Below are 24,410 nucleotides of genomic sequence, written 5' to 3'. Positions count from 1 at the left end.
GGCAGCAGGAGCCAGGGAAATGCACACAGTCTGATTCTCTTGGGCCCAGAGGGCAGGGGCTGGAGCATGCAGCGTATTTGCCTTTTACCCTGACTCATCATTCTTCAGGTCACATCCTCTGTCCCAGGAGACGCCATCATCGTCCGGCCCAGCGCCTCGCTGATCCCCCTCGCTTCCCTTTTCTTCTGGCCCCGAGTGAATTTTCCCACTGTTTGCAGGAAGTGCTTCCTGGGACGGTGCCAGACAGGGGGAAAACAAGAGGTAAATATTGTTTTCTTCCTCCCCGACAGCCTGCCAGTAAGGCTGAGGGTCTCTCCAGCCAGCAGCACCCCAGCGACCCCCTTCTCCCCCAAACTCTGTGCACCCACTCAGGAGGGGTCTCAGCCGATCCCCTGCAACTCGCCCAGGCTTCAGCTCGGGGCCCAGCTCCCCACACATCCTGTGCAGGAGGGCAGGGCATAGGGAGCATTTCCCAAGACTCTGACATTGCTCCTGCTGCCCCCTTCTGGGTTCACTGGGCATGAATTTTTCTGCTGGGCAAATATAGTTACCCTCATCCAATCAGGGAACAGAAAAAGGTACCATGTGGTTTGTCTAGCCAATCAGGAGCAAGCCAAGAGAGATCAAATGGCAAACATTCACAGCTGCTTCCCAAGGTGAAAAATCCAAATAGAAATTGGCTAAATGGGAGGAAACCACCATCTGCCCTGCCCCATCCACCAGCAGAAAAAAGAAAAACTCCCAGAATAAATGGCTGGCTGTGAATGACTCACTCCTTTCTCACAGCAAGGCCACTGTATTGGGTTTGCAGGCCTCTTAATATTGGGGCTCATTTCCCATATCCTCTGCGGTCCTGTCACCCCCTGGCACACTGAGCTCATAACATTTCCCCACCCTTTGTTTCAACTGTATAGATTGTAAATTCTTTGGGCCAGAGGCTGTGCCTCACAATGGGCCTGATCCTGCCCCATTGACATCAATGAGAGTTCTGCCACTGACTTCAGTGGAAGCAGGCTCCGCCGGATTACGTGTGTGTATGTACAGCACCTAACGCACGACTAGGGCTGCCACGCCACCTCTGATGTCCAAAACTCTGGGACATCCAGAATGATCCTGAGCCCCAAAACTGGGCAGCTGACAGTGTGTACTGAGCACCCTTACAGACTCAGCTGCCTCAAAAAAGGGACGATCCTGGGAAAACCTTGATAAGCTGACTCCCCTAGACCTGATCTCATAGAATCATAAAATCATAGGACTGGAAGAGACCTCGAGAGGTCATCTAGTGCAGTCCCCTGCATTCATGGCAGGACTAAGTATTATCTAGGCCATCCCTGACTGGTGTTTGTCTAACCTGCTCTTAAAAATCTCCAGCGATGGAGATTCCATAACCTCCCTAGGCAATTTATTCCACCCTGACAGTTAGAAAGTTTTTCCTAATGTCCAACCTAAACCTCCCTTGCTGCAATTTAAGACCATTGCTTCTTGTCCTAAAGGTTAAGAAGAATATTTATGTACTTGAAAACTGTTATCATGTCCCCTCTCAGTCTTCTCCTCTCTAGACTAAACAAACCCAGTTTTTTCAATCTTCCCTCCTAGGTCATGTTTCTAGACCTTTAATCATTTTTGTTGCTCTTCTCTGGACTTTCTCCAATTTGTCCACATCCTCCCTGAAATGTGGTGCCCAGAACTGGACACAATAGTTGAGGCCTAATCAGCACAGAGTAGAGTGGAAGAATTACTTCTCGTGTCTTGCTTACAACACTCCTGCTAATACATCCCAGAATGATGTTACACTGTTGACTCATATTTAGCTTGTGATTCGCTATGATCCCCAGATCCCTTTCCGCAGTGCTCCTTCCTAGGCAGTCATTTCCCATTTTGTATGTGTGCAGCTGATTGTTCCTTCCTAAGTGGAGTACTTTGCATTTGTCCTTATTGAATTTCATCCTATTGACTTCAGACCATTTTTCCAGTTTGTCCAGATCATTTTGAATTTTAATCCTATCATCCAAAGCACTTGCAATCCCTCCAAGTTTGGTATCATCCACAAACTTTATAAGTGTACTCTCTACGCCATTATCTAAATCATTGATGAAGATATTGAACAGAATCGGCTCCAGAACTGATCCCTGCAGGACCCCACTTGTTATGCCCTTCCAGCATGACTGTCAACCACTGATTACTCTCTGGGAATGATTTTCCAACCTTACAGTATCTCTTCCAACAATTTAGCACCCACCTTATAGTATCTCCATCTAGGTTGTATTTCCCTATTTTGTTTATGAGAAGGTCGTGCGAGACAGTATCAAAAGCCTTACTAAAGTCAAGATATACCACATCTATCACTTCCCCCCTATCTACAAGGCTTGTTACCCTGTCAAAGAAAGATATCAGGTTGGTTTGACATGATTTGTTCTTGACAAATCCATGCTGACTCTTATTTATCACCTTATTATCTTCTAGGTGTTTGCAAATTGATTGCTTCATTATTTTTTCCATTATCTTTCCGGGTACAGAAGTTTGAATCCTCCAGATGCTGCCGTAATTTATTATTGTTATCAGTAGTAATAACCTTTTATTGTTTCCTATGTCACCTATGTTTTTTCACAAGGCAATAGACGTTAAATAAACTAAGGAAATAGAAGGTAAAAAACTTTGTGAATGCAAACTTAGGGCTCCACATTGAAATGAAAAAACACCCTGGAAACTAACGTCTGCATTTCTAACATGCTTCGCTTCGCAGTATGTGAGACATTGAGGTTTTGTTCTGCCTCCAACCAGTTCTCTTCTAAAAGGCGCTGGACGCTTATGTTCTCAGAACATTAAGTCTTTCCCTTGTTTTGAATGTGCTTTGCATTGGTCTGTAAACTGGTCACCGCTTCCAACAGCGTCCCCTCATGGCCAGGGGTGGCTCTGCAGCAACCCGCTGTAGGTTTCCTTCTCTTCAGGGTTCCTCAAACAACTTCAAAGCTAGGTTTTGCTCTGTTCCCAACACCCATCCTTAGGGTCTGGGCTGATTCCCATCAAAGGTCAAAAGAAAAGTCAAAATCCCCCGTGTACAAAGTTTAAATCAATCCCTTGCTTTAGCAGGCCGCTCCCAGCCCTGCCTACTTGGAGCAACTCCCCCAGTTCCTGCAGGAGCCTTGCACTCGCGCTGCAATCCCTCTACCCAGGCCTCTCCCTGATTGAGTCATTCACCTGATTTCCCCACCAGGGGAGCCGAGTGGGGCCCACCTCCCCTTCAAGCACCAGCCACCCTGTGACGGGGCCCATGGTTGGTAACACCCGGCCCATCTCAAAGAGCTTTCGTCTGAGGATCTCAAAGCACTTTACAAACTTGCAGCCACCCTCCCTTGAGGGACTGTGGCTCATTGCTATCACCCGATTTTACAGAACGGTAAACTGAGGCACAGATCAGCCAAATGGCTGGCCCTTAGGTAGCTGCATACTGAGCTGCTTCAGTGCCCAATCACATTAGACTGCATCTTTCCCTTGAATTCAATGGGCTGTAAGTCAGACTCTGAGGCAGCAGGAGAGTCAGGAAAGGGACCCAGGAGTCCTGACTCCCAGCCCCATTCTCTCCTCCCCAGAACATTTTCCCCATCTCCCTATCTCCAGGGGCATCGGTTTCCATGTAACTTCTCCCCTTCCCGCCAGAGGCCGGGATCCCTTCCTGGCCCGCCCAACGACAGCCAAGTGGCTTCCTGCCTGATTTCTCACCAGGAAGAATCTCTCACTCAACTAACAAACAAAAGAAAACAAAAAATCAAAGCAGCAATGCCTGCCTGCAAGCCTGAGCCGAGAAACAGGAAGCCGAGGGCTTCATCGCCTCTTCCTGAGCATCGCTCGGAACAGCCCCCAGGTCTTTCGGGGCCAGCTTGGCCCCTCCCTTCCGCAGCTGCATCCTCGCTCCCCAGCCTCACACCGGCGGCGAGGGCAGGTGCAGCGGGCGAGAGACAGGGGACGGCTGCCGGGAGCCCTGCCGAGCCGGGGAGCGAAGGGGGACCGGCTGCTCTGGCGCAGGATGGAGTCTGTGGCTTTGTACAGCTTCCAGGCGACAGAGAAGGACGAGCTGCCCTTTCGCAAGGGAGACACGCTGAAGGTACCTCTGCCCCCTGTTTTCTTATCGAGGGAGCCCCAGCAAGGGAGACAGGCTCCCCCAGGCACAGCCACCTGCCCCTGGGAGCTCAGCCAGATGGCCTAAGCGCAGCATGCCCATTCCAAGCACTTGTAGGAGTCCAGCCCCTCTTGCTGGAGGATCCCGGTGCAGGGGAGGGCTAGGGAGTGGGGAGATCTGGGGGCAGATGAGGCTGTAGGATGCCTCTGAAATGCACTGGCCCAGAAGCTGGGATTGGATCGAGCCCGAGGAGAGAGCTAGAAAGCACCTGAGACTGGCTGCACCAGCAGGGAGAGGTCGTGCTGGGTGGGGGGGTTAGACTGTGCCTGAGATGCAGTGGCCCAGAGAGACGGGTACGCCCTGACTGAGGACACAGCAGGGCGCAGAAGCAGTGTCCAGTCCAAGCTACTAGCATCTGTAGTGTGGACGGGCTTGTTCCTTCCATGGCCTGGCACCCAACCACCCTGAAGGGCTGGGAGGAAGAGGAGGCATTGCTTGCCACTACCGATCCTAGCTGCACGGACGTCCATGGCCAAGCGGCCTGGGGACTTTACTGGGGAGAGGATCTGGCCCTTGGAGCACCTCAGTGATCCACATATGGGGCCCAATGCTGCTCCAGGAGTTGAGGGGGATCCCCGGGACATCTGGAAAGAGACCTGGCCTGGCAGTGGGCCGACTGAAAAGAGCAGATGAGCTTGGAATGAGGCGTCCTGCGACACAGCTGAGCTCCTCCGGGTAAAATGAGACAGAGGATGGGCTTGCAGTCTAGGCACGGGAGTAGGACCCAGTAGATGTGGGTTCGGTTGCAAGCTCTGTGGCAGGGTCCCCCTGTAATCAGGGGCAAACCACCCCATCTCTCTGGGCCTCAGTTCCCTTCTCCCACCCTTCGTTTTTACTGTGAACTCTTCTGGGCAGAAACCGTCTCTTACGTGTGGGCCTGCAATCACAAACAGCCAACTAGGGGAATGGGATCTAGGTGAAATGACTGTAAGGTGGGTGTGCAGCTGTTGAGAAACCAATGAGTAGTTATGAGTAGTTCACTGTCAAAGTGGGAGGATGTGCCATGTGGGGTCCCACAGGGGTCTGTCCTGGGCCTGGTACCATTCAATATTTTCATTAATGACTTGGGGTATGGTGGACTAGAATGGACAATTCTGAAATTGGTGGATGACACCAAGCTGGGAGGGGTTGCAAGCACTTTGGAGGACAGGATTTGAATTCAAAACGATTTTGATCAATTGGATAGCTGGCCTGAATTCAGCAAGATGAAAGTCATTAGAGACAAGTGCAAAGGACTACACCAGGGATCGGTAACCTTTCAGAAGTGTGTGCCGAGTCTTCATGTATTCACTCTAATTTAAGGTTTTGCTTGCCAGTAATACATTAACGTTTTTAGAAGATCTCTTTCTATAAGTCTATAATATATAACTAAACTATTGTTGTATGTAAAATAATAAGGTTTTTAAAATGTTTAAGAAGCTTCCTTTAAAATTAAATTAAAATGCAGAGCCTCCCGGACCAGTGGCCAGGACCTGGGCAGTGTGAGTGCCACAGAAGGTCAGCTCGCGTGCCACCTTCAGCACCCGTGCCATAGGTTGCCTACCCCTGGCCTACACTTAGGAAGGACACATCAAATGCTCAGCTGCAAACTGGGGACTCACTGGCTAGGTCGTAGTACTGGTCAAAAGAACCTGGAATCCCAAACTGAACATGAGTCAACACTGTGATGCTGTGGCAAAAAAGGCAAATGTTGTGTTGGGGTGTATTGCCAGCAGCATTGTAAGACACAGGCTGTGATTGTCCTGCTCTGCTGGACACTAGTGGAACTGCAGCCGGACTACGCAGTTCAATTTTGGGTTCCACACTTTAGGAAAGATGTGGACAAATTGGAAAGGAAAGATTGACTGCACTGGGCATGAGTCTAGAGAAGAGAAGGCAGGGGGCCGATAGTCTTCAAATATGTAAAAGGTTGTCATAAGGGGGCCGGTGATCAAGGGTTCTCTGTGTGCGCCGAGGACAGGACAAGAAGGAATCAGCTCTGTTCACCACAAGGGAGATCTAGGATGGATATCAGCAGAAACTTGCTAAGGAGAGCTGAGCTCTGGAACTGGTTATGTTGGGAGGTTGTGGAATCCCCGTCACTGGAGGTTTTTAAGCACAGGTTGGACAAACACCGGCCAGGGATGGTCTGGGTTTACTTGGTCCTGACTCAGTGCAGGGGGCTGGACTGTTTGAGCTCTTGAGGTCCCTTCCAGCCCGACATCTCTGATTTCTGTGATCTCAGTTGGGGCCGCTAGACATACCTGGAATACAAACAGGAGCAGTAAATCTCTTAAGAGATGTTTGATTCACCTGAACACTTATTTACTCCTGTGCTTTAGATCTGAATTAATACATGGCCCCAACATTTTGATCTCAGTAGAGCTCTGACTTACTGTTTAAGAAGAAAGTTTGTAGGAGCAGCCAAAAGTCTTTCTTCCCCAGGCTTGTGCTTGCGAAATTCTCCATATACCGTGGTGATATTTCCAGGCACTTTGTATGCGAGAGTTGACACCGGTTCTGTTAAAGTACCACTTGCAAATGACAAATTATTATGTGATAAATAATGGGGCCCACTCCGAGCTCGATCGCTCCTGAATCATGCCAGCATGCCGAAATCATGGCCGTAACAACATTTGCACGGCCTACATCACATAATGTCTCTGGAGACATGGCAGGGCTGGGCTGGGCTGAGTTTATAGAGGTAGCTATCAGGATGATGAGTGAGATATAAACACAGCTAGAGAGCTAGATACAAATGGGGATAGATAGATAGATAGATAGATAGATAGGGTGGATGGGGATAGATAGATAGATAGATGGGGTGGATGGGGATAGATAGATAGATAGATAGATAGAGGGGGTGGATGGGGATAGATAGATGGGGTGGATGGGGATAGATAGCTAGATAGATAGATTTTCAGCTTAGCCCCCTTTTTTGCAGATGTAATTTTGCACCCACAATCCATCGGGTTGGGTGTTTGGTTTGTCCCCCAGGATTTTCCAAGAGCAGCACCGATCGAATAGAAAGGGGAGAGTGCTGACGAAAACGACTGCCTCTTGCTCAGGATAACATGCAAAACTGGCTCACTGCTCCGCCCCTTGTGAGCAATGCCGCCATCTCAGACCTGTGGCAGTAAAAACCGGGCAGCACTCGTACCATGCAATAGCCTCTCTGTGTGGATGAGCAGGTTAACAGCAGCAGTTTGCAGTGACAGCACCACTGCCCTCTGAGAGATGGGCGGGTGGGTCAGGCAGTGGAAGGGGACTCAGGAGGCCCAGGTTCAAATCCCAGCAAGGCTCCACGTTTCCTGGGTGATGTTGGGCAAGTTGTTTCTTCTCTCCATGGGGCGGTTCCCCACCTGCCCGATCCTAACCCATCTGTGTAGACTCTCTCTTACCAGGCCCAGCCTGGATTTAGCCTTCGGGGGCATTAGCCCCATTTCACCAAGGAGGAAGCAGCAGCAGGGAGTGTTTGGCCCAAGGTCACCCGGGTTGCAGAGAGGCAGGAATAGAACCAAGGTCTCTGGGTACGTGCCTGCAGCACAAACCCTCGTGTGGGAAGGAAATCCCTTGTACCGATGTCGTTTGATGTCAGGCCGGGTGCTTTGCCTGTTCCTCAGCCAGTGTTCTCCAGAGTCATTTATGGATAGAGCCACGCAGCCAAGGGACTGTCTCTGCGGCGGGGAGCAGGGGGGAGATGGCTGGGAGGGTAGCACCAGCGCCGACTGTCAGTACAGGAAATAACAAAGCAACCGCCCGCCAGTTCCACGCGTTCGGCTGTTGCTAAGTCAGCTGGGAACTGCTGTGCAACGGGGCACGGAGCAGACGCTGCCTCGGCTGGGCTGTCACTGGTCTCCTCTAGCCCTAGGCCTGGTGGGCTCCTGGCTGACCCCTCAGTCACATCAGCCATGAGGCAGGGGCTCAAAGGCAGGGCGGGAGGACAGACCCTGCCTTGGGCTAAGCAGAGAAGACCAGTTTGGGAGCCGTTCCCTGCGCACCTGGGGTCTGTCTGCCTCTGAACTGCAAAGCAACGCCTGGAGAACTCACTGCGAGCCCCCGCGCCAGGGGCGTCTGGCAGTCCTTGCTCACCTGGGTGGCCCCGCAGAGCTGCTCACGAGACTAACGGCCGCTCACGTGCGTCGGCATGGGGCCACGCAGCTGTGGCACATTCCTCTGCCTCTCCTGCTGTTCCAGCCCTGGTCCCCCATGCAGCCCTGCTGATGCCCCTCAGATCTGCCCTGCTACCACCCCGGCTGTCCCTGGGCACCTCTGGAGAGCAGAGACCCCTTGCAGCTGGTCTGGAGAGGGACTAGGTTGTGGTACCAACTGCAATTCCATCAGTGTCTCCCTTCAAACCCAGGTCCCCAGGGCACCGCCTGGCAGTAACCACATAACCCTCCATCTCCCACAACACTCAGCACCCAGCTCAGGGCCATCCATGGTCCCTAGCGAATTGGGTGTCTGACCTGGTGGCCGAGCCATTGGCCAGCCAGCTCGTTTGCTAGCAGGCATTTAAGACATGACTCGGCTCTCGTTGGGCCGGGCCGCGAAAGCCCAGCAGAGGGGCCTGGGCACTGCCGGAGAGGCAGGTGCCCGCTCTGCAGGCAGCGCCGGCTTTTGCAGACACACGTTGCTCAGTCAAGCCCTCGCCGGGTTGGAAAGACGCAGCCTGGTCTGGCTTCAGGGTGGGGAGCGGTGTCCTTTTCCATCCGCTGGGCTGTGACAGGACTCGGCCCCTTCGTGCAAGGCAAGAGCTTTGCACTGCTTTGCTACAAACAGCTACTTCCTCTGCTATGCAACACTGGAGCCCTGAGGGGGGCAGGGGGTGCTGCTCCGCAGCGCCCCCTCTGGCTGGCTGGGGAATAACTTCAGACACCAATTCCCATCCAGGTCTCTCCTGTGTGGCTGGGTTGAGACAATCCTGACAGAGGGGAAGAGGGTCCCAAGGAAACTCAGCCTGCTACGAGCCCAGTGATTGGGGCTCAGGCCAGTGGGAGGGGGCGGGAACGGCGGCAGGAGGGCTGGTGTGGGACTGCACCAGCCTTTCCCTTCTAGAGACTCAGGTTCAAATGCTGGAGGAGGTCAGATGGGAACAGGAGTCCGACGGGTCCCAGCCTCGTCCCCAGTTGTACAAAGCCCCCAAACCATCACCATTGCTGATGCCAGGAGAGCTCATCGCCGTACCAGCCGGTTCATGCCAGATCAGGACTGAGAGGCACCGGCAGCCCAGGGTCGGGACGGCAGGGGCTGGGGTATTGGCAGAGCCATTGGTAAGCGTAATGTTTGGTTCAAGCCAGTGCTGGCATGAGCGTCTCATGTGCACGAGCGCTAAATTCACGAGGAAGTGTGCAAAAGGGCTGAGCCTGCTGCAGCCCCTGCCTGGAGAGCTCCCCAGCGTCAGTAAGGAGCGAGCCACCTGGCCCGTAGCCCCGATGAGAAGGGTGGAATTTCCCCATTGACGCGATTTCTTTGAAAGCCCCATGGCAGTGCAATAGGCTCCGCCCCTGGTAGCTCTGGACGCTGAGCACGACACCTCGTTCTTGGAAGGGATGCGTGAATCAGTCCAGAGTGGAAATTCCCCGCCTGCCCCACCCATGGATCCAGACACGAATTCAGCCAGACAGAAGGGGATTCCTCCGCCGTTGCTAAAGCAGTTCCCTGTCCCAGACTCCACCAGGGCACTGTCAATGCAGCTGAGACTCAGCCCAATGTTTCTGGCTGCTGGTGTCGGGCATAGAGGGCCACCCCCTCCCAGGAGAAGACAGTCGCCCCTCGCAAAACCTGATCTCTGGGAAAAGGTTAAAAAAAACCTGGGCATGTTTCAGCTGGAGAAAAGCAGACTAGGGAGCGGGGGGGACCTGATAACAGTCTTCAAATATGTTAAGGGCAGTTAAAGAGGACGGGAATATGTCCACTGAAGGTAGGATAAGAAGGATTGGGCTTAATCTGCCACAAAGGGGACTTAGGTTAGTAGGAGAAACTTTCTAACTTTCAAGCTCTGGAATAGATTTCCAGCGGAGGATGTAGGATCACTGGTGGGTTTTAAGAGCAGGTTTGCTTGGTCCTGCCTCCATGCAGGGGGCTGGACTTGATAACCTCTCAAGGTCCCTTCCAGCCCGACATCTCTATGATTCTGTGATTCCCACGGTCAGCAAGTCTCCTGAATCGGCTCCTGAGGGCCATAGGGGAATTCCCAGTTACGACGAGGCAGGAAACAGCAATAGAAAACGTGCCACAGGAAAGTGCCCTCCTCAGCGTCGCCAAGTCTTGTGCCTGGATCACAAGTCTCGCGATACGTGGTGGTTTTCTTAAAGCCTCAGCTCCCGGAGTCAGGGGAGCGTGTGAGAATCTCAGCTTGTGTTTGAAAGAACAAACCCAGTACGTGTCTAGCCCTCGTGGCTGCTGAGAAAAGGCTGAAAACCTGAGTGCTAAGAGCACAAACACCAGCAGGCAAAGAGCCCCACGTGCCGGATGTTTAAAATCTCACGGTGTTAAGGCCAGTCTCAGGATTTGTCCGGGGGATAGGGCGCGACACGTGATTTTTAAAGGCTTGGGGTGGGTGAGTTTGCTACCATGGCAGGGGGCTGGACTCATTACCCCCCAGACCCATTGCAGGTCTGTGTCTCCATGGTCGCAAACCCGCTTCCCGGAGGGACTCACTCAGACCCCAGAAGTGTCAAAGGCACCCAGTGCAAAGGGAGCTGGGACCACTCGTTAATGCCGCTCCTCACATCAACCAGAAGGGGCCACTAGAGAGCAAAGGGGGGGCTGAGCCGGCTGCCTTGGTCGTAAGCCAGGTGCCCCCAGCTGGCAGAAGAATGGGCCAGATCTCAGCTCCTCGTCCCACCCACAGGGGGGCGGCCCAGTCCATTTGCTCAGGCACAGCCTTGGTTGTACGAGGCTCCCCCCAGGTCCTAACCCCTTTGCCTTGCTCAGAAGCGTGTCTGGAGCCCTGGGTCTGTTCCCAGAGACCCCGGCATCCGCCCTTGGGCCTGGCCCCCCTCTGCAGGCCTGAGCGCTGCCGGCAGGGCGGGGGGGTTGCGTTTGTTCAGCGTGTTGCTGGTTGAAATGCCCATTCGCCTCTCGAGTCCGGCATGCAGACACGCTGCAGGTCGCAGGTGCAAATGCAGGTCGCCATCAGTACCAAAACCACCACTCAGCCCGACCCGTGGCTGGCAGCCTCTGTTGTGGGAGGAGCCATGTCTCAGCTGGCAGGGGGGCTGCGGGTCGGGGCAGCTGCAGAGCTCTGTATGGGGAGGGCAAGGGGGCAGTGGGTCAGGAGCTGCATGCGTGGGGAGGGAACCCAGGAGTGCAATGGCGGGGGCTGCAAGTGGAGGCTGAGGTGCATCAGCAGAGGTCCAGGGCTGGGGAGGGAGCCCAGAGCTAGCGCTCGGGGTAGCCACGTAAGCGACGTTTGCACAGTGCCTGGCCGCTCGGGGCTTGGCTCCAGCCAGCACTCCCCTCCCCGGCGGCGTCTCGAGCACGGCCCCGGGGTCACACCCATCTTCTTTCCCATGGCCTTGAAGCTATGGCAAGCCCACAGGCGGCGAGTTATAGGGGCCCGTGGGGCCCGGGCTCCACCAATATTTAGGAACGTGGGTCCGGCTCCACCAATGTTTGGGCTTAGATTTTCAGAGCCATCCTGGCCATAGGATGGACCGGGAAGGCCCCGCGCTTCAGGGGAATGCGGGGTTCAGGGCAGACTGGGAGGCTAGCGGGGGGCAGCGAGCGACCCCGGCCCCGGCCTGCCCCTGCTCCGCCCCCTCCCTGCCCCCATTCCATCCCTTCCCCAAGCCCCCGTCCTGCCTCTTTCCAGCTTCCGCCCCCTCACGGAGCGACACTGGGAGCCGGCGGGGCGGAGTGGAGCGGGCTGGGGCCGGGTTGTTCGCGGCTGTCGGCGCCAGGCTCCCCGCTAACCTCCCAAGCCGCCCTGGACCCCGTGTCCCCCGGAAGCACAGGGGCCCCCAAAGTGCGGGGCCCAGGGCGTTTGCCCCCGGCTCTGCTTGGATCCGTTCTGGGCGCCACCAAAAACTATACAAACCTGGCACCCAGGGTCAAGCCGATCTGAGCAGCAGCAGGGTCATACCCAGTGTGATGTGTACGGTTTCAAATCCTGTTTGCACAGCTGCACTGAACAGAGCTCCCCATTGCGTAGGAGTACTGGAAAATTTTGTGAAAGCTGAACCGGGCAGCGGCCCTTCTATTTATATGGGGACATTTCCTTTTGGTTAAAATAGAGATGCCCTGATTAACTCCACATCTGTCTGTCCATCTATGGATCTATTTATCCTTCTTGAGCTGCCCATGTAAGGTATTGTGTGTCACGTGAGGTGTTGGCATAGAACAGCTGTACCCATGGGCACCTGTGCCAATCTCTTGCAGGAGTATCCAAACTTTGCTGCACTGGCAACCTGTAACCCCAGGACCACACCTAATGTCTTGGCCCTTTAAAAATCCCACTTGTCCTCCAAGGGTTTTCCTGCCTGCAGGAGGCACTCCATTGAATAACTCTGAGTTCCTGTAACGAAAGAAAAACGGATACTCCCTTCCAACAAGACAGGGGGGATTTTAAAGGGCTGGGTATGCAATTTGCACAGGCTTCCTAGAAATCCCAAATCAATGCTCATGGCTGCCCATAATGTTCCCTCCTGCTTGTATCTGCCTGGGCAGCAGCACAGAAATTGCTGTTTGAGTTCATCAGCCATAGACCTAGCAATTGACGTGATTAGCAAAATCTGTGTCTGGATTCGGAATGTGCCGAAGTCCAGGGGAGTTCAGCCCCAGAACTTGGATCAAGCCTGTTTTAAAGACAGGCACAGCCAACAAACAAACAACCTCATCAAATTATCGTTGCAAGAAACAAAAAATATTGTTTTCCACAAAACCTCATTTTTCCTGTGAAAAAATATTCTGTTGTGGGCCGGCTCCAGTCCTGCCCCATTCAATTCCTGGAGCTGGCAGCACTGGGAGGTGGCAGTCATTTTCTTTGTTTGAAATAGCTCGGAGTGAGATCAACATTTCAACAGCACATTCATTCTCTTCCCTTGTGTCCTTAGATCCTGAATATGGAAGATGACCAGAACTGGTATAAAGCCGAGCTGTACGGCTCAGAAGGATTCATCCCAAAGAATTACATCAAAGTCAAGCCACACCCGTAAGTACCTTCCTGAGCTTCCACTTCGCACAGGCCTTGGAGGGTTCAAAGCAGGCCTGCCCTGGGCCACCAGGCAGCCAACCCCGCTTCAGAAGGTAGCAGTTGAGTGCAAAATGAAATGCCCATATTCCCCTCCTGAAATAACGAGCAATAGGACTTGGTACTTCTGTGCAAGGCCTCTTCCTTCAGAGGGTCTCAAAACACATTGGCAGCTGTGACCCGCCAAGCCTGTAAAGTAACTACGAACCCAATTTCACAAAAGGGGAAACTGAGGCACAGACCGAGCCAGTCACTTATGTCTCTGTGCTTCAGCTTCCCTGCCCCCAATGTTAACCCAGGGCTAATGACACTCTCGTTCATCAAGCGTTTTGTGATCTGTGGTTGGAAAAGGCGCAGTATTATTTCTGAGGGGCTGTCCTTTCAAAAGTCACCCGTCAAGCGATGTGCCACCTTTGGCACAAAGATTCCAGAACCCGTCCCCTGGCACAGAGGTTTCCCTTCCCAAGACGCTGGCAGAACAGCAGGTACCACTCGTTCGCCAATGGCACACAACGCCCACTAACGCCACCGCATCTTACACCACCTTCCTACTGGCCCAGAGATCCACGGCCCTTCGCACTGCTCCAGCACCACAAAGAGGGGTGAAAGCTGCTCCAAGAGGCCAGTTGGGGTTACCCCAGTACAGGTTAATTCTCAGCTGGCCCAGGGCTGCCGTCGCCAACTATATGCAGCTGCTTCTAGCTCCCACTGTGTAAGGAACGGGCCGGGGCGGGACTGGAGCACAGTGCACTCTGGTGATTCTGGCCAATAGAGCAGCTCCTTGGGAGCTCTTCTCCACTGGCACAAACTACAGCAACCTTGGGGCTACTCTAATTTGTGCATGGGGCTAATTAAGCCGCTGGCAGTTGCTGGGACTCAGGGCAGGACCAGGATCGGGAAAAGCAAACATCTCTGTGCCCCTGCGGGGACAAGGGGGAACCGGATCACGCTTCTCTCCTTGCATCCTGGCATGAGGCACCTTTACCCCCCACTGCCCAGATGCGAGCACTGATCAGTTGGGGTCTGGCCCAGAGGATGTTTCCTCTAAACTGTTCAGCCGAGCCGGCCAAATCTGAAGCATTAAGCCCCTTTTCCTGTTTGCAAGTCGCTTGTGCCCAGCTTTGCTTTTCACACCTGTACTAGTGACTCCCTCTTGCACCACGAACAACTGACCCCAGACAGTGCGTGTCGGCCTCAGGGACTGTCCCACTATCGGTTCATCCTCATCTGAGGCGTGAGATTGGGCACCTGAGTCACACAGAGTCATTTCCGCTCCCTGATTGGACGTCTGTTGTGCTGTAAAGGAATCGGGAAGGCTGGTGGGTTTTCCCAGCCCACCAGCACTCGTGTGCACGGACGTTCACGAGTGATAAGTGGCGAGAGGAACCGAGGCGCTGAAGGAGTGCTCCCCAAACTGCTGTGCAACGCTGCCCAGATGGGATGGCCGCCTGCTCCCCCAACATGCACAGTGGCCCTGGGACCCACTCCCACACCTGCACTGCCGACCCTGGTGGATGTGCCACCCAGATAAAGCAGCAGCCACAGGAAAGGAGAGGGCGCAGCGCTCAGCGTGGGAGAGGAGCGACAGGATGTGGCTGAGGCTGTCGGTGTATCTGCACAGCGGGCTTGCACAGCTCGTCTCTCTCAGCCGGGAGCACGATCACAGCCTTGCAAAATCACCAGGATCCGGCAGCAGCCGAGCACCCAATCCACTCACCGGCCCATCTCCTGTGCTGCGGCAGAGCCAGGGGTTATGCTGTGATGGACATAAAGGGGGAGGGGAGTAACAGGGGCTGGGGGACCTGCCCCACACACGGGACCCTGCGGTTCTCTCTGGCTCTCAGACGACGCCAGGCGGGGCTGGGCAGCGGCGCCACGTGGGCCATGGCTAGGTTTAGCAGCCAGGATCAGACTGGACCAGGATCGGGGAAAGCAAACAACTGCGCCCCTGCGGGGAAGCTGGATCACGCTTCTCCCCTTGCATCCTGGGGCCAGGGGGCCATGACTCCTCAGTGCATTCGGGGAGGAGAGGGAGAGTCGTGTGCTGGAGCCGGGGGAAGAGAGAGGACGCTGTGCCTCTCAGTAACGCCAGCCCAGGGCCGCTCGGCCGGCTCAGCGTTAGCGCTGGCGGCACCCCGGCCCCTGCTGAAACATGGGAGTCTCCCAGTAGACTCCATCCGTCTCTTCTGAGGCACGGCCTATTGGCCTGCGCGCAGCTCGGACACTGACTGCCTCTCTGAGCTGGGGCCCCGATCCTCACTGGGTGCCTAACTCCCATCGGCAGGGGCAGCCCCGGGCGGTGCTGAGGTCAAAGGGGGTGTTTCATGCAGGAAGCAATCAGCCCCTGGCCCTGCCTCCCTCTGTGGCTGAGTTTCCCGGTCTCTGGCCAGGCAGCGGGCAGGGTGGTAACCAGCTGGGATGGCAGGATGACTTGCCAGGCAGCCAGGCCTTCCCCTCCTCCGCGAAGTCACGTGTCCTCCTCCATCACACCCCTCCCCCACATCCCATGATGGGCGTAGGGATTTCGTGTGTGGGTTTCAGTGATGAGGCCCAGGCCGGGCATGGTCACCTGTCGGGTGCTGCGGCCTGGCATGATAAAATCGAAAGGGCCCGGCCAGCCAATGGCAGTGGGTCACCAGTGATCCAGCCCTGGGAGGGGCGGGCGTATGTCGGTTCTTGCTCTCTCCCTATTGCTTGAGTCGCAGGGAGCCCTCAGGCCGCTGGAGGCCCCGTTCTGGGACTGGTTAAAAAACTGAGCAAACACAGGATTTGCAAACCCGAGGCCCCACAGCCACGTCCCCTTCGACGGGGAGCTATTTTCATTCCGCGGGACAAAGGCTTTTGTCTAGATCTAACCCCCTCCGCAGCGTCTGCAGCCCCAACCTCAGGGACAGTTTTAGCCCCCGAGCCGGGGAGTGAAACAGACCAGAAAGAGAAGTGAAACTAACTGGTGAGCAGCACATTTGCCTGTCAAAATCGCCGGGGCTCCCATCATCCCAGGTGCTGTCGGCGGCTGGCGCGTCTCTGCAGTGAGGGCTCAAGCCACGCTTGGGTTTAAAGCTAATAGCACAGGGTGGTGCCCCTTCCCCATACACTGCCCCACCGCCTCGCCCAGCTAGGGACGCCGTCTCTTCCCTGCTCACTGCTCCGTAGGGTCCCCACCCGGGCCACTCACTCGCTGGTGCCCTCCCCACCGATCCCACCCCAGCTGCCCCTGCGCTCTCCCCAGCTCAGCCCGTCCTTCAGGATCGCTTAGCCCGACTCTTTAGAGCTTCAGGGACAACAGATCTGTCCCCTCAGCATGCACAGCCCTCGCACCCCCCTGCTAGGGGCAGAGGCTCAAAGGGGCTCCCCTCTCCTCTGCTACAAGCTCCCCCTTCTCTCCTCCTTCTTTGATCGATCCCCAGACACCCCCCTCCTCCCTGACACACCAGGAAGCAGGATCTAAGGGGGCGAGCGGCAGGAGAAACAGGACCCTGGTTGGAGAATATGTGGGGGGGGGGAGTCGCTGCCTTTCCACCGGGGAACCCAGGCTTGTGGGGCTCACTGTTTCCAAGCCTGGGCTTGAGTGTCCACACTGCACTGGAAACCTGCCTTTACAGTTGCTGGTCCCGGGTCTCACTGCCATGCTAACTGCACTGCACTGGGAGCCTTGATCTGCGTCCACACTGCACAATGACAGGGCTTGGTTCCCAAATCAGGCTGATTTGCATGTGGATGGAAGGGAGGGTTGGGCTCACACCAGAGTGAACCCGCCTTTAGGGCGCAGTGTGGACATATCTTTTGAGTCTTTTCTGCCGACCGGCCCATGAGGCAACCCATTTTCCCCACTGCTCTCTGTGCAGAGCAAGATGTTTGATTCCACCCTAAGTCGTCCCCATGACGGCAACATCCTTTGCGGTCGTCCTGCGCTCGGTCGTTCGCTGTCCTCCGCACGGTCTCCTCCCGCCAGGTGGAATCCAACCTAAGACACACCGGGTGCTCCTGCCGGGGGTAGCCGGATGACACAGCCAAGCTGTCTCTGTCTAATTGTCCACCCTCTTCCTCGCCAGACAAGCCAGCATCACGGCCCTGCAGGTCGTCGAGCCCTGCGATGACAGGCCCCAGCATTGGCCAGGCCTCGAGCCACGGTAACCACAAGATAAAGACATAAACAATGGGCCGAGCGGGGCTGGGTGCTGCACAAATAGCAACGGGGAAGCTGCTGCTGCTGTGGCCAGGACGCTACAAACCAGCACATGTGCACCAGCCGGCAATTGTGACGGTGCCGCAGAGGTGGAAGGGCTGCTCGTGGGGCTGTAATTATAGATTTGTGAGGCTTACGCAAAAGGGCACAAATCGGGCTCATCTTACCCACGCCCTGCTCTAACGTCTTCCACACCATTTCAACCAGAGACGCGCGTCTGCACTGCCCTTCCCACACAGTGCTGTGTTCCACCCCAGAGGTGGCTGCGTTTCAGGGACAGGTGAACAGAGTCAGAGACCCTCTCTGGGGTGAAAGAAGGTTGTTCAGTCTCCATGTCCCATTCGACCCTTCGAGTCTCCAGAGGGCTGCGTTTTAGAGCAATGCTTCCACACCGGCTTGTGACCAAGGTTCTGGCAGGTGCCTGAGCTCTAGGACTCCGAGGGGCAGCCTGGTCTAGTGGGTAGAGCACTGAACAACAACTCAGGAGACCTGGATGCTAATCTGAGCTCTGCCACCCAGCTGCTGCATGACCATGTCACATGCCTCCGTTCCCCAGGTTATTGGGCTCCATATGGGAGTCAACGGGGATGAATCTCTGGCCTGGGCTATGCAGGAGGGCTAACTAGCTGGCATTAAACTCTTTCTGCACAATCCAGCCAGAGACCCCCCCTCTTCAATGTAACTTAATGCCCAGCTTCATCTCACACCTTCCTGCCCCATCTGGGTCTGGCCCATGTTGTTGATGGTGCGGGGCGGTCACAGGCCTGCCATCTCCTGCTCAACTCCAGTTCTTTGTGTGACCCCCTCCAGGTGGTACGCGGGAAGGATCTCCAGGCATCTGGCCGAAGAAATCCTCTTGAAACGCAAGCACTTGGGAGCCTTCCTGATCCGCGAGAGCGAGAGCGCCCCGGGGGAATTCTCCATCTCCGTCAAGTAAGTTGCTGGTTCCTTTCTCTGGTGCTCACGGCTCAGGCCCGCAGCCAGTCCCCTGGCAGGAGCCCTGCTGGGTTGGACATGAAGCCGCTGTGTTTAATGCTGATGGAATAGAGCAGTAGTAAGCAGATGCAACTGGCACCTGGGAACACTAAAGGGAGCCAATGGCCCCACCCGTCAAAGGCGGGCGGTAATGTACTTCTGGTTATATACCCTCCGAGGAGCTGATTTCCCCGCTAGATCCCTCACTTCCAGCCCCTCGGTGGGTAAATGACACCCACTCAGACTCCCTTACAGAGGTGTAGCTGGCTCCCCCTGCCGCTACGTCCAGGCTGGCATTTAAAGGTGTCTTGTCTGCCCGGCTTCACCAACTCATTGCACAGTCTAGCGTCGCCAAGGCAGCGTCGCCTGTACCACGTCGGGTTACGGCCTGAGTTTGCCCGACACAGGCGGCTCACTAACCTCGCTCCCCCGGGAGCAGGGAGAGGGTTTTTCCCTGCCCAGGGCTCCTTGGAGCTGGCAGCGAGTGCTTTGACTTTTGAACAGAGGCCAACCCGGCCGAAGAGCAGAAATTCTGCCCTCGCATTTCCTCTGTTGTTTCCTGACAGCGCTGGTTGCACTTCACTGCCTTCTGCTCTGGGGCTTCGCCCTGCAGGGTCACACGACGCCAGCATATTCTTAAGGCGGCACGCTCCAGCCGTTTAGGTCACATTTGCTTTCCGGTATGCTGGGCAAGGCTATTTTCCTCCTTTTAAACACTCCCTGCCCCCGCCCCGACTCCCCAGGGCTTTAAACTCCACCTTCCTGGCCCCAGTATGATTTGTGGCTTCCTAGGCTAAGTGGTTGTGCAGTGTTGCTGTGCACCGTCGAGCAGCTGCTGCAGCCCACCCCAGAGGTGGCTGCATCCCAGTGGCGGTTGAGTGAGTCTGGTATACTGACTGTAGTCTGTACTAACTGTGCTCACTGATGTTTGACAAACATCCTTCGTTAGCATTAATTATTTCGATTTCAGCCGAGCACTGGAGAGGGCTGACCTGGGCCTCCCAGCTCCCCCTGGGAGACAGGCAGCATCATGGCCATGGTGCGCGGTGGAGAAGCTGCGGCACAGAGCGGTCAAGGGCAGAGACAGAGGCCGTGCTCGCGGGAGCCAGGCGTAGAACAAGGGGCAGGCCCGCTATGGTTCCTGCTGGGCCGATGGCGCATTCCTGTGCCCATCTGCATGTTGTTTGCTCCCCCTTGGAGAGGCACAGCAGGTGTCTGATCGAGCACCTGACGGCTGATGCGCTGAGGCACTTTGGACTGGGTACCTGCACCTGGCTTTAAGCTGTAGGTGTGATCTTCTGAAGCCACAAGCAAGGCTGCAGGGCAGAACCCGTGTATGGGGCAGGAGGGGATGCCAGTGCCCCAGAAATTGAGCTGATGGGATTAACACACACCACATAGGGGTTCCGGGATCCCCACACCCCCACCCCAGGATGAGGGTCCAGGGATCCCAGCTGTTTGTGGCTGCCCGGTGTGTAGGAGAAGCACCTTGGTTTGTGTATGGTTCAGTGGGGCTGGCTGTGTGTCTATGCAGTTGCAGATGCATGTGAAGAAGAGAGGAGGTTTGCATTTAGCTCTGAACAGACGCCTGTGGTGATCCTTAGCTCATGTGGCCGTGAGTTCCAGAGTCTAAACTCAGCTCCTGGGGAGGTTCCCACACATGGGAGCCTCCCCATTGCATTGTCTCAGTGGAGCGTAGCCACCTGGGAAAAATCACTGGCATGGGAGGAGCGAGAGACAATCTCCCAGGAGGCTTTGCCTGTCAGGACAGCTGGGAGCCAGTGCAGAGTCTGGAGCCCTTGGGTACTGTGTCCAGGGTGAGCCGAGCCGCTGCGTATGGTGCCGGCAGAGCAGGTTCAGGGTGGGCGGCTTCATTCCCACGTGCATGGAAGTGGGGATTGGTGCCACTGTAGGTATCGGGCCATGCGCTGGGGCAGACTAACGGGATCTGCAGGCAGATGCCCCCGCCCTTGGAGGACATGACAGAAAAAGCAAACGCCCCCCCCATTCTGGGTCTATTTCAGCGTCTCGGTGTTTTGCCTCCCACAGAGTATTGGTGTGTGATTCCCCTACACTAGTTGCATTTCCCACCCTGGTGATTTTTGTTGCCCGGGTTTGCAGTCTCTCCTGTTCACCCTAATGCACGGAGCCGCTCAGCAACATGGTCTTCGTGGCTCCCAAATGAGCCAAGATGGGCTCTGGGTTGGGAACGTGGGCAGGAGAAAGGGGCACTCATCTCGGGGGCTACCCAGCCCTCTGGTCTCCCATGCAATGCTGCTGCTTTCAGTGGGCTCCCAGGCACATGAGCAAAGCCAGCCCGGCCTCTGGTGTCCGTGCTGGGCCCTGTCACTTTGACCGCAGCTGGCTAGTGCTCAGAGATTGCCTGATCTCACCGGAAGAGAGGTGCCGTGGGAGAAGAGCCAGCCCACGGTTCAGCTGGTCGTGGCATCCTGCTTCCAGCACCTCCGTAACTCAGCACAGCAGCTAGCTCATTGCACAACGTGGTAGGATCTGGGGGGGGAGAAGAATTCTTCCTGTCCCTGTGCCCTGCCGCATGAGGGCTGTCACCCTGCCCGAGCCACACCGGGCAGGACAGCTGGTGGGGAAAAGCACCCCGGCTTGTTCTCACCTGACCGACTGGCCCACTGAAACCAGACTCTGGCTTTCTGGGTCCTTACAGAGAGCCTTCCCTTCCCCCACTCCAGAGCCAGCCAGCTCAGCCGCTTGCAGTGGCTGAGAGGAGCCACAGGGTGGCGCTGCTCCATCGCCCCTGTCTCAGCCTCTCAGTCACTGGGTTTCAGTGATGCCTCCCTCCCCTTGGGGGCTCTGGCCAGCACCCAGAGGGGACAAGGGGACCTATTCACCGGATCTTAGCCAGACTTAAACCAGTTCAGCTGTTGCTCTCCTGCAGCTCAGAGGCCCTGTGGTGGACTGGGGGACCATAAAGAATCCCCTGCAGGGAACCAGGGGGGTGGGGACGCGACTGCCTCACAACTAAGCAGTGTGACTGGTCGGAGCAGGGGACTGGGAGCCAGGACTCCAGGGGACAGCTCAGATCCCGCTCAGAGGGAAGGTGTGGGCCGCTTCTCACTTGATCTCACGCCGGTTGGCCCAGCCCTCGTTTTCAGTGTGTTTATTTTTTGCTCTGCAAACCTGTCCCCTCCCTCGCTGCAGGCCTTCCCTCAGCCCCAGATCCTCCCACGCACACCCAGGCACCGGCAGGGGGGTATGAAACCATCTGCCACACGTGATCAGATCCTATCTCTGCACCAACACAGCGCTGCATGCCAGCTAGAAGCACGCCAGGCAGCTGTGGGGGAGCTGGCGGCCGGTAGCTCCCAGAGCAGGGCACTGATAACGCGCCTAGCAAGGCGCAGCAGCAAAGGAACTGCGCACCAACCCCGGGAGAAAGTCAGTCACCCTGCGTGCCTTGCCCGTCACTCCAGGCTCGGCTGTGCAACGACTCTGCAAACATCTCCAGAGGGTGAAGCTGCCCCTCGGCCCGTCAGCCTTGACAATGACAGCCCCAGTCAGATCAGAGCCCCAGTGTGCTGGGTGCTGTACGAACAACACACAATAAGAGGCTCTGCCCCTTCCAGTGTAAGGTTCTGCTAAACACCCTGTCTCCCAAACCCCAGCCTGGTTCATGGACCACTCGGCCCTCAGCTTGCTGCTCATCCTGGCTTGGCCGTTCACCAGGACGATCTGGGTGCTTTCCAGCCAGGCAGTGTCTCCCGCCGTGGATCTTTAATTAAGCATTTAAGGAGGCTCTTGCTGGTAATGAAAGCAATTGCTCCCAGGCGCTGTGGCACCAGTATTAACTACAGCACCAGCCCAGCTCTGCAAACCTGCCCGGGCTGCATGTGCAAGCGAGGGAGCAGAAGAAAGCAGATCTTTGCAAGGGCCCTTGCCCCTTCTCCAAGCCCCCTCTCTTCTTCCGTCTGGCCTGGGACGTCAGTTTCACGGGAGTATAAATGTTTGGATCCATTTACCAGTAAGATGGGATGGAAGGGAAATGAAGTCCTCAGTGATCCGTCCACCCCTAGACATACCCATTGTCTATCTGTTTATCTGGACGTTACCACCACAGTCCCTAAGTGCCCTGTAAATATTCCAGTGGAGAAATAACAGCAATCGATGGTCCAATGTCTAGGATTCTAACCTCTTTCTTTCTGCCTTCCCAGCCTGCAGGAGAAAGCGTGTGATTAGTTGACAGGGTTTTTGTTTGTTTGCTTGCATTGTGCTTGGCGGCGGGAATGTCAGAGATGAGTTTGGCATCCCTTCCCCAGTGGTGAGGGCTGTGGCCGTTCTCGTCTCTTGTGGCGGTTAGTTCCACAGTCTAGGGCCGGTTCCTGGGCCCCACATGCTGATTTCAGCTCCTTTTAACAGAACGTTGGTCCTGTTTGTAAACCACACCTGGAGTGACGTCTGGCTGAGGCAGGCTCAGTCCCACCCCGACAGGGCGGGACTTAATCTGGTGAAGCTGCTTGTGGGGATCCCAGATCTCAGCCCGGGGGGTGCCCCGGTCACACACCAGGGGCCTGATCCAAAGCCAAGAGGAGGCAGTGGAAAGACTCTGGGACAGGCCCAGAGTGAGTTTAGCCCCCAAGTGCTTTGTTAACTTCCCTTCTTCGCCTCCTCCCCCAGCCCCCGGTTTGATTCCCAGCTGGATGAAACACAGCACAGCCCGTGTCATTTACTGTCCAAGCAGACAGCAGGTGGGAAGGGAAACAGCTAGGAAGGGACTTGCCCACAGTTACGCAAAACTGGGACCCCCAGCCCTGGTGTCCTGCCCCATAGGTCGGGGTTCTGTGCACTGGCCCGTGGTCCCCCTCTTACCCACATCCTTATCATGCCTGAGGCGTAGTGACCAGGCGCCCAAGGGAGCTTGTGGAATCCCCATCGCAGCCTCATTGCTGTGGGGCGAATCAGCTCTTTTCTCTGTTGCCGCAGCCAGTGTTTGGCCGGCTCCGGTTCCCCCTGGCAAGCTCGCTCTGGATCCCAGCTGTCGGGGACGCGGACGCGTCTCCTTTGCCAGCACCTGCTGCTGCGATCGGAAATTCCAGTGGAACCTTTGGCGTTACAAAGAAGCGTCACTGACCAATGGCCATCAAACAGGAGCCTGTGACAGCTTAGCCACCCCAGGGCCGGAGTCTGGGGGAATGGCTTGTCCATGTCCATTATAAGGAGCAGGCAGAGATTTTCTCAGCCTGCCCTACACTACAAGCTGTGCTGCCTTCCTGGGGACATTTCACACATGCATTTTAGGTTGAGCTGTTTTAATAACAACAATAATCCCTAGCTCTGACCTAGCACTGCTCATGGGTAGATCTCCAGCTACCTCACAAAGGAGGGAAGTCGCATTATCCCCATTTTACAGATGGGGAAACTGAGGCACGGTGTGGGGCCAAATCTTGCCCAAGCTCACCGCGCAGGCCGAGGAACTGAAGCCAGGTCTTCCAGGTCACTAGGCCGCGCCACTGCTGATTTTGCAAAAGCACAGCCCTGCCCCTGCCTTGCGCACTGAGGTTTGCCCACACGTTTCCCACTGGGGGCGCTCAGAACTAGGCCCAAAGCACAGGGTGGGAAAAATCAGGCCCAGGAAATCATTTGGCAAAGCAGCTCGTCAGCGGTGCCTTTGTAAAGCTTCGTAAGCTGCCGGCTCCAAACGGCTCTCTCCCGTGTGGATTGTTGTTTTGCTATCGCAGGAGCTGATTTTGCTGTTTGGTCACATGCCAGCCAGCCACTGGATGCCCCCAAGCCAGAGGAGCCAGTTCCATGCAGCTGGCTCTGCTCTCCAGCAAAACTGAGTCCGGCTAAATGGCCTGAAAGTATTTGAACCATGTGGCTGGTCTTGAAGGAAGGCGCCTCAGTGAGGGATCAACAAACCCCCCTCC

At 55.7% G+C, this 24,410-nt stretch overlaps 1 protein-coding gene across 2 annotated transcripts in view; it reads left to right on the top strand.

Annotated features, from left to right (window-relative positions):
- The first annotated feature begins 3,879 nt into the window (after positions 1 to 3,879).
- Positions 3,880 to 24,410, top strand: part of LOC123344713 (GRB2 related adaptor protein) — a 37,588-nt gene continuing 17,057 nt past the window's right edge. Inside the window, exons 1-3 of one of the 2 annotated variants that reach the window (XM_044981178.1) lie at positions 3,880 to 4,102; positions 13,216 to 13,313; positions 18,349 to 18,471. In XM_044981178.1, the coding sequence (XP_044837113.1) occupies positions 4,025 to 4,102; positions 13,216 to 13,313; positions 18,349 to 18,471 (299 nt within the window). In that variant the 5' untranslated portion in view covers positions 3,880 to 4,024. The remainder of the gene's footprint in view (positions 4,103 to 13,215; positions 13,314 to 18,348; positions 18,472 to 24,410) is intronic. The other variant, XM_044981179.1, reaches the window with a different exon arrangement.

The sequence above is a fragment of the Mauremys mutica genome, chromosome 11, assembly GCF_020497125.1.
Source record: "Mauremys mutica isolate MM-2020 ecotype Southern chromosome 11, ASM2049712v1, whole genome shotgun sequence".
In the NCBI taxonomy this organism is placed as follows: Eukaryota; Metazoa; Chordata; order Testudines; family Geoemydidae; genus Mauremys; species Mauremys mutica.
This window is presented reverse-complemented; position numbering and strand designations above follow the sequence as displayed.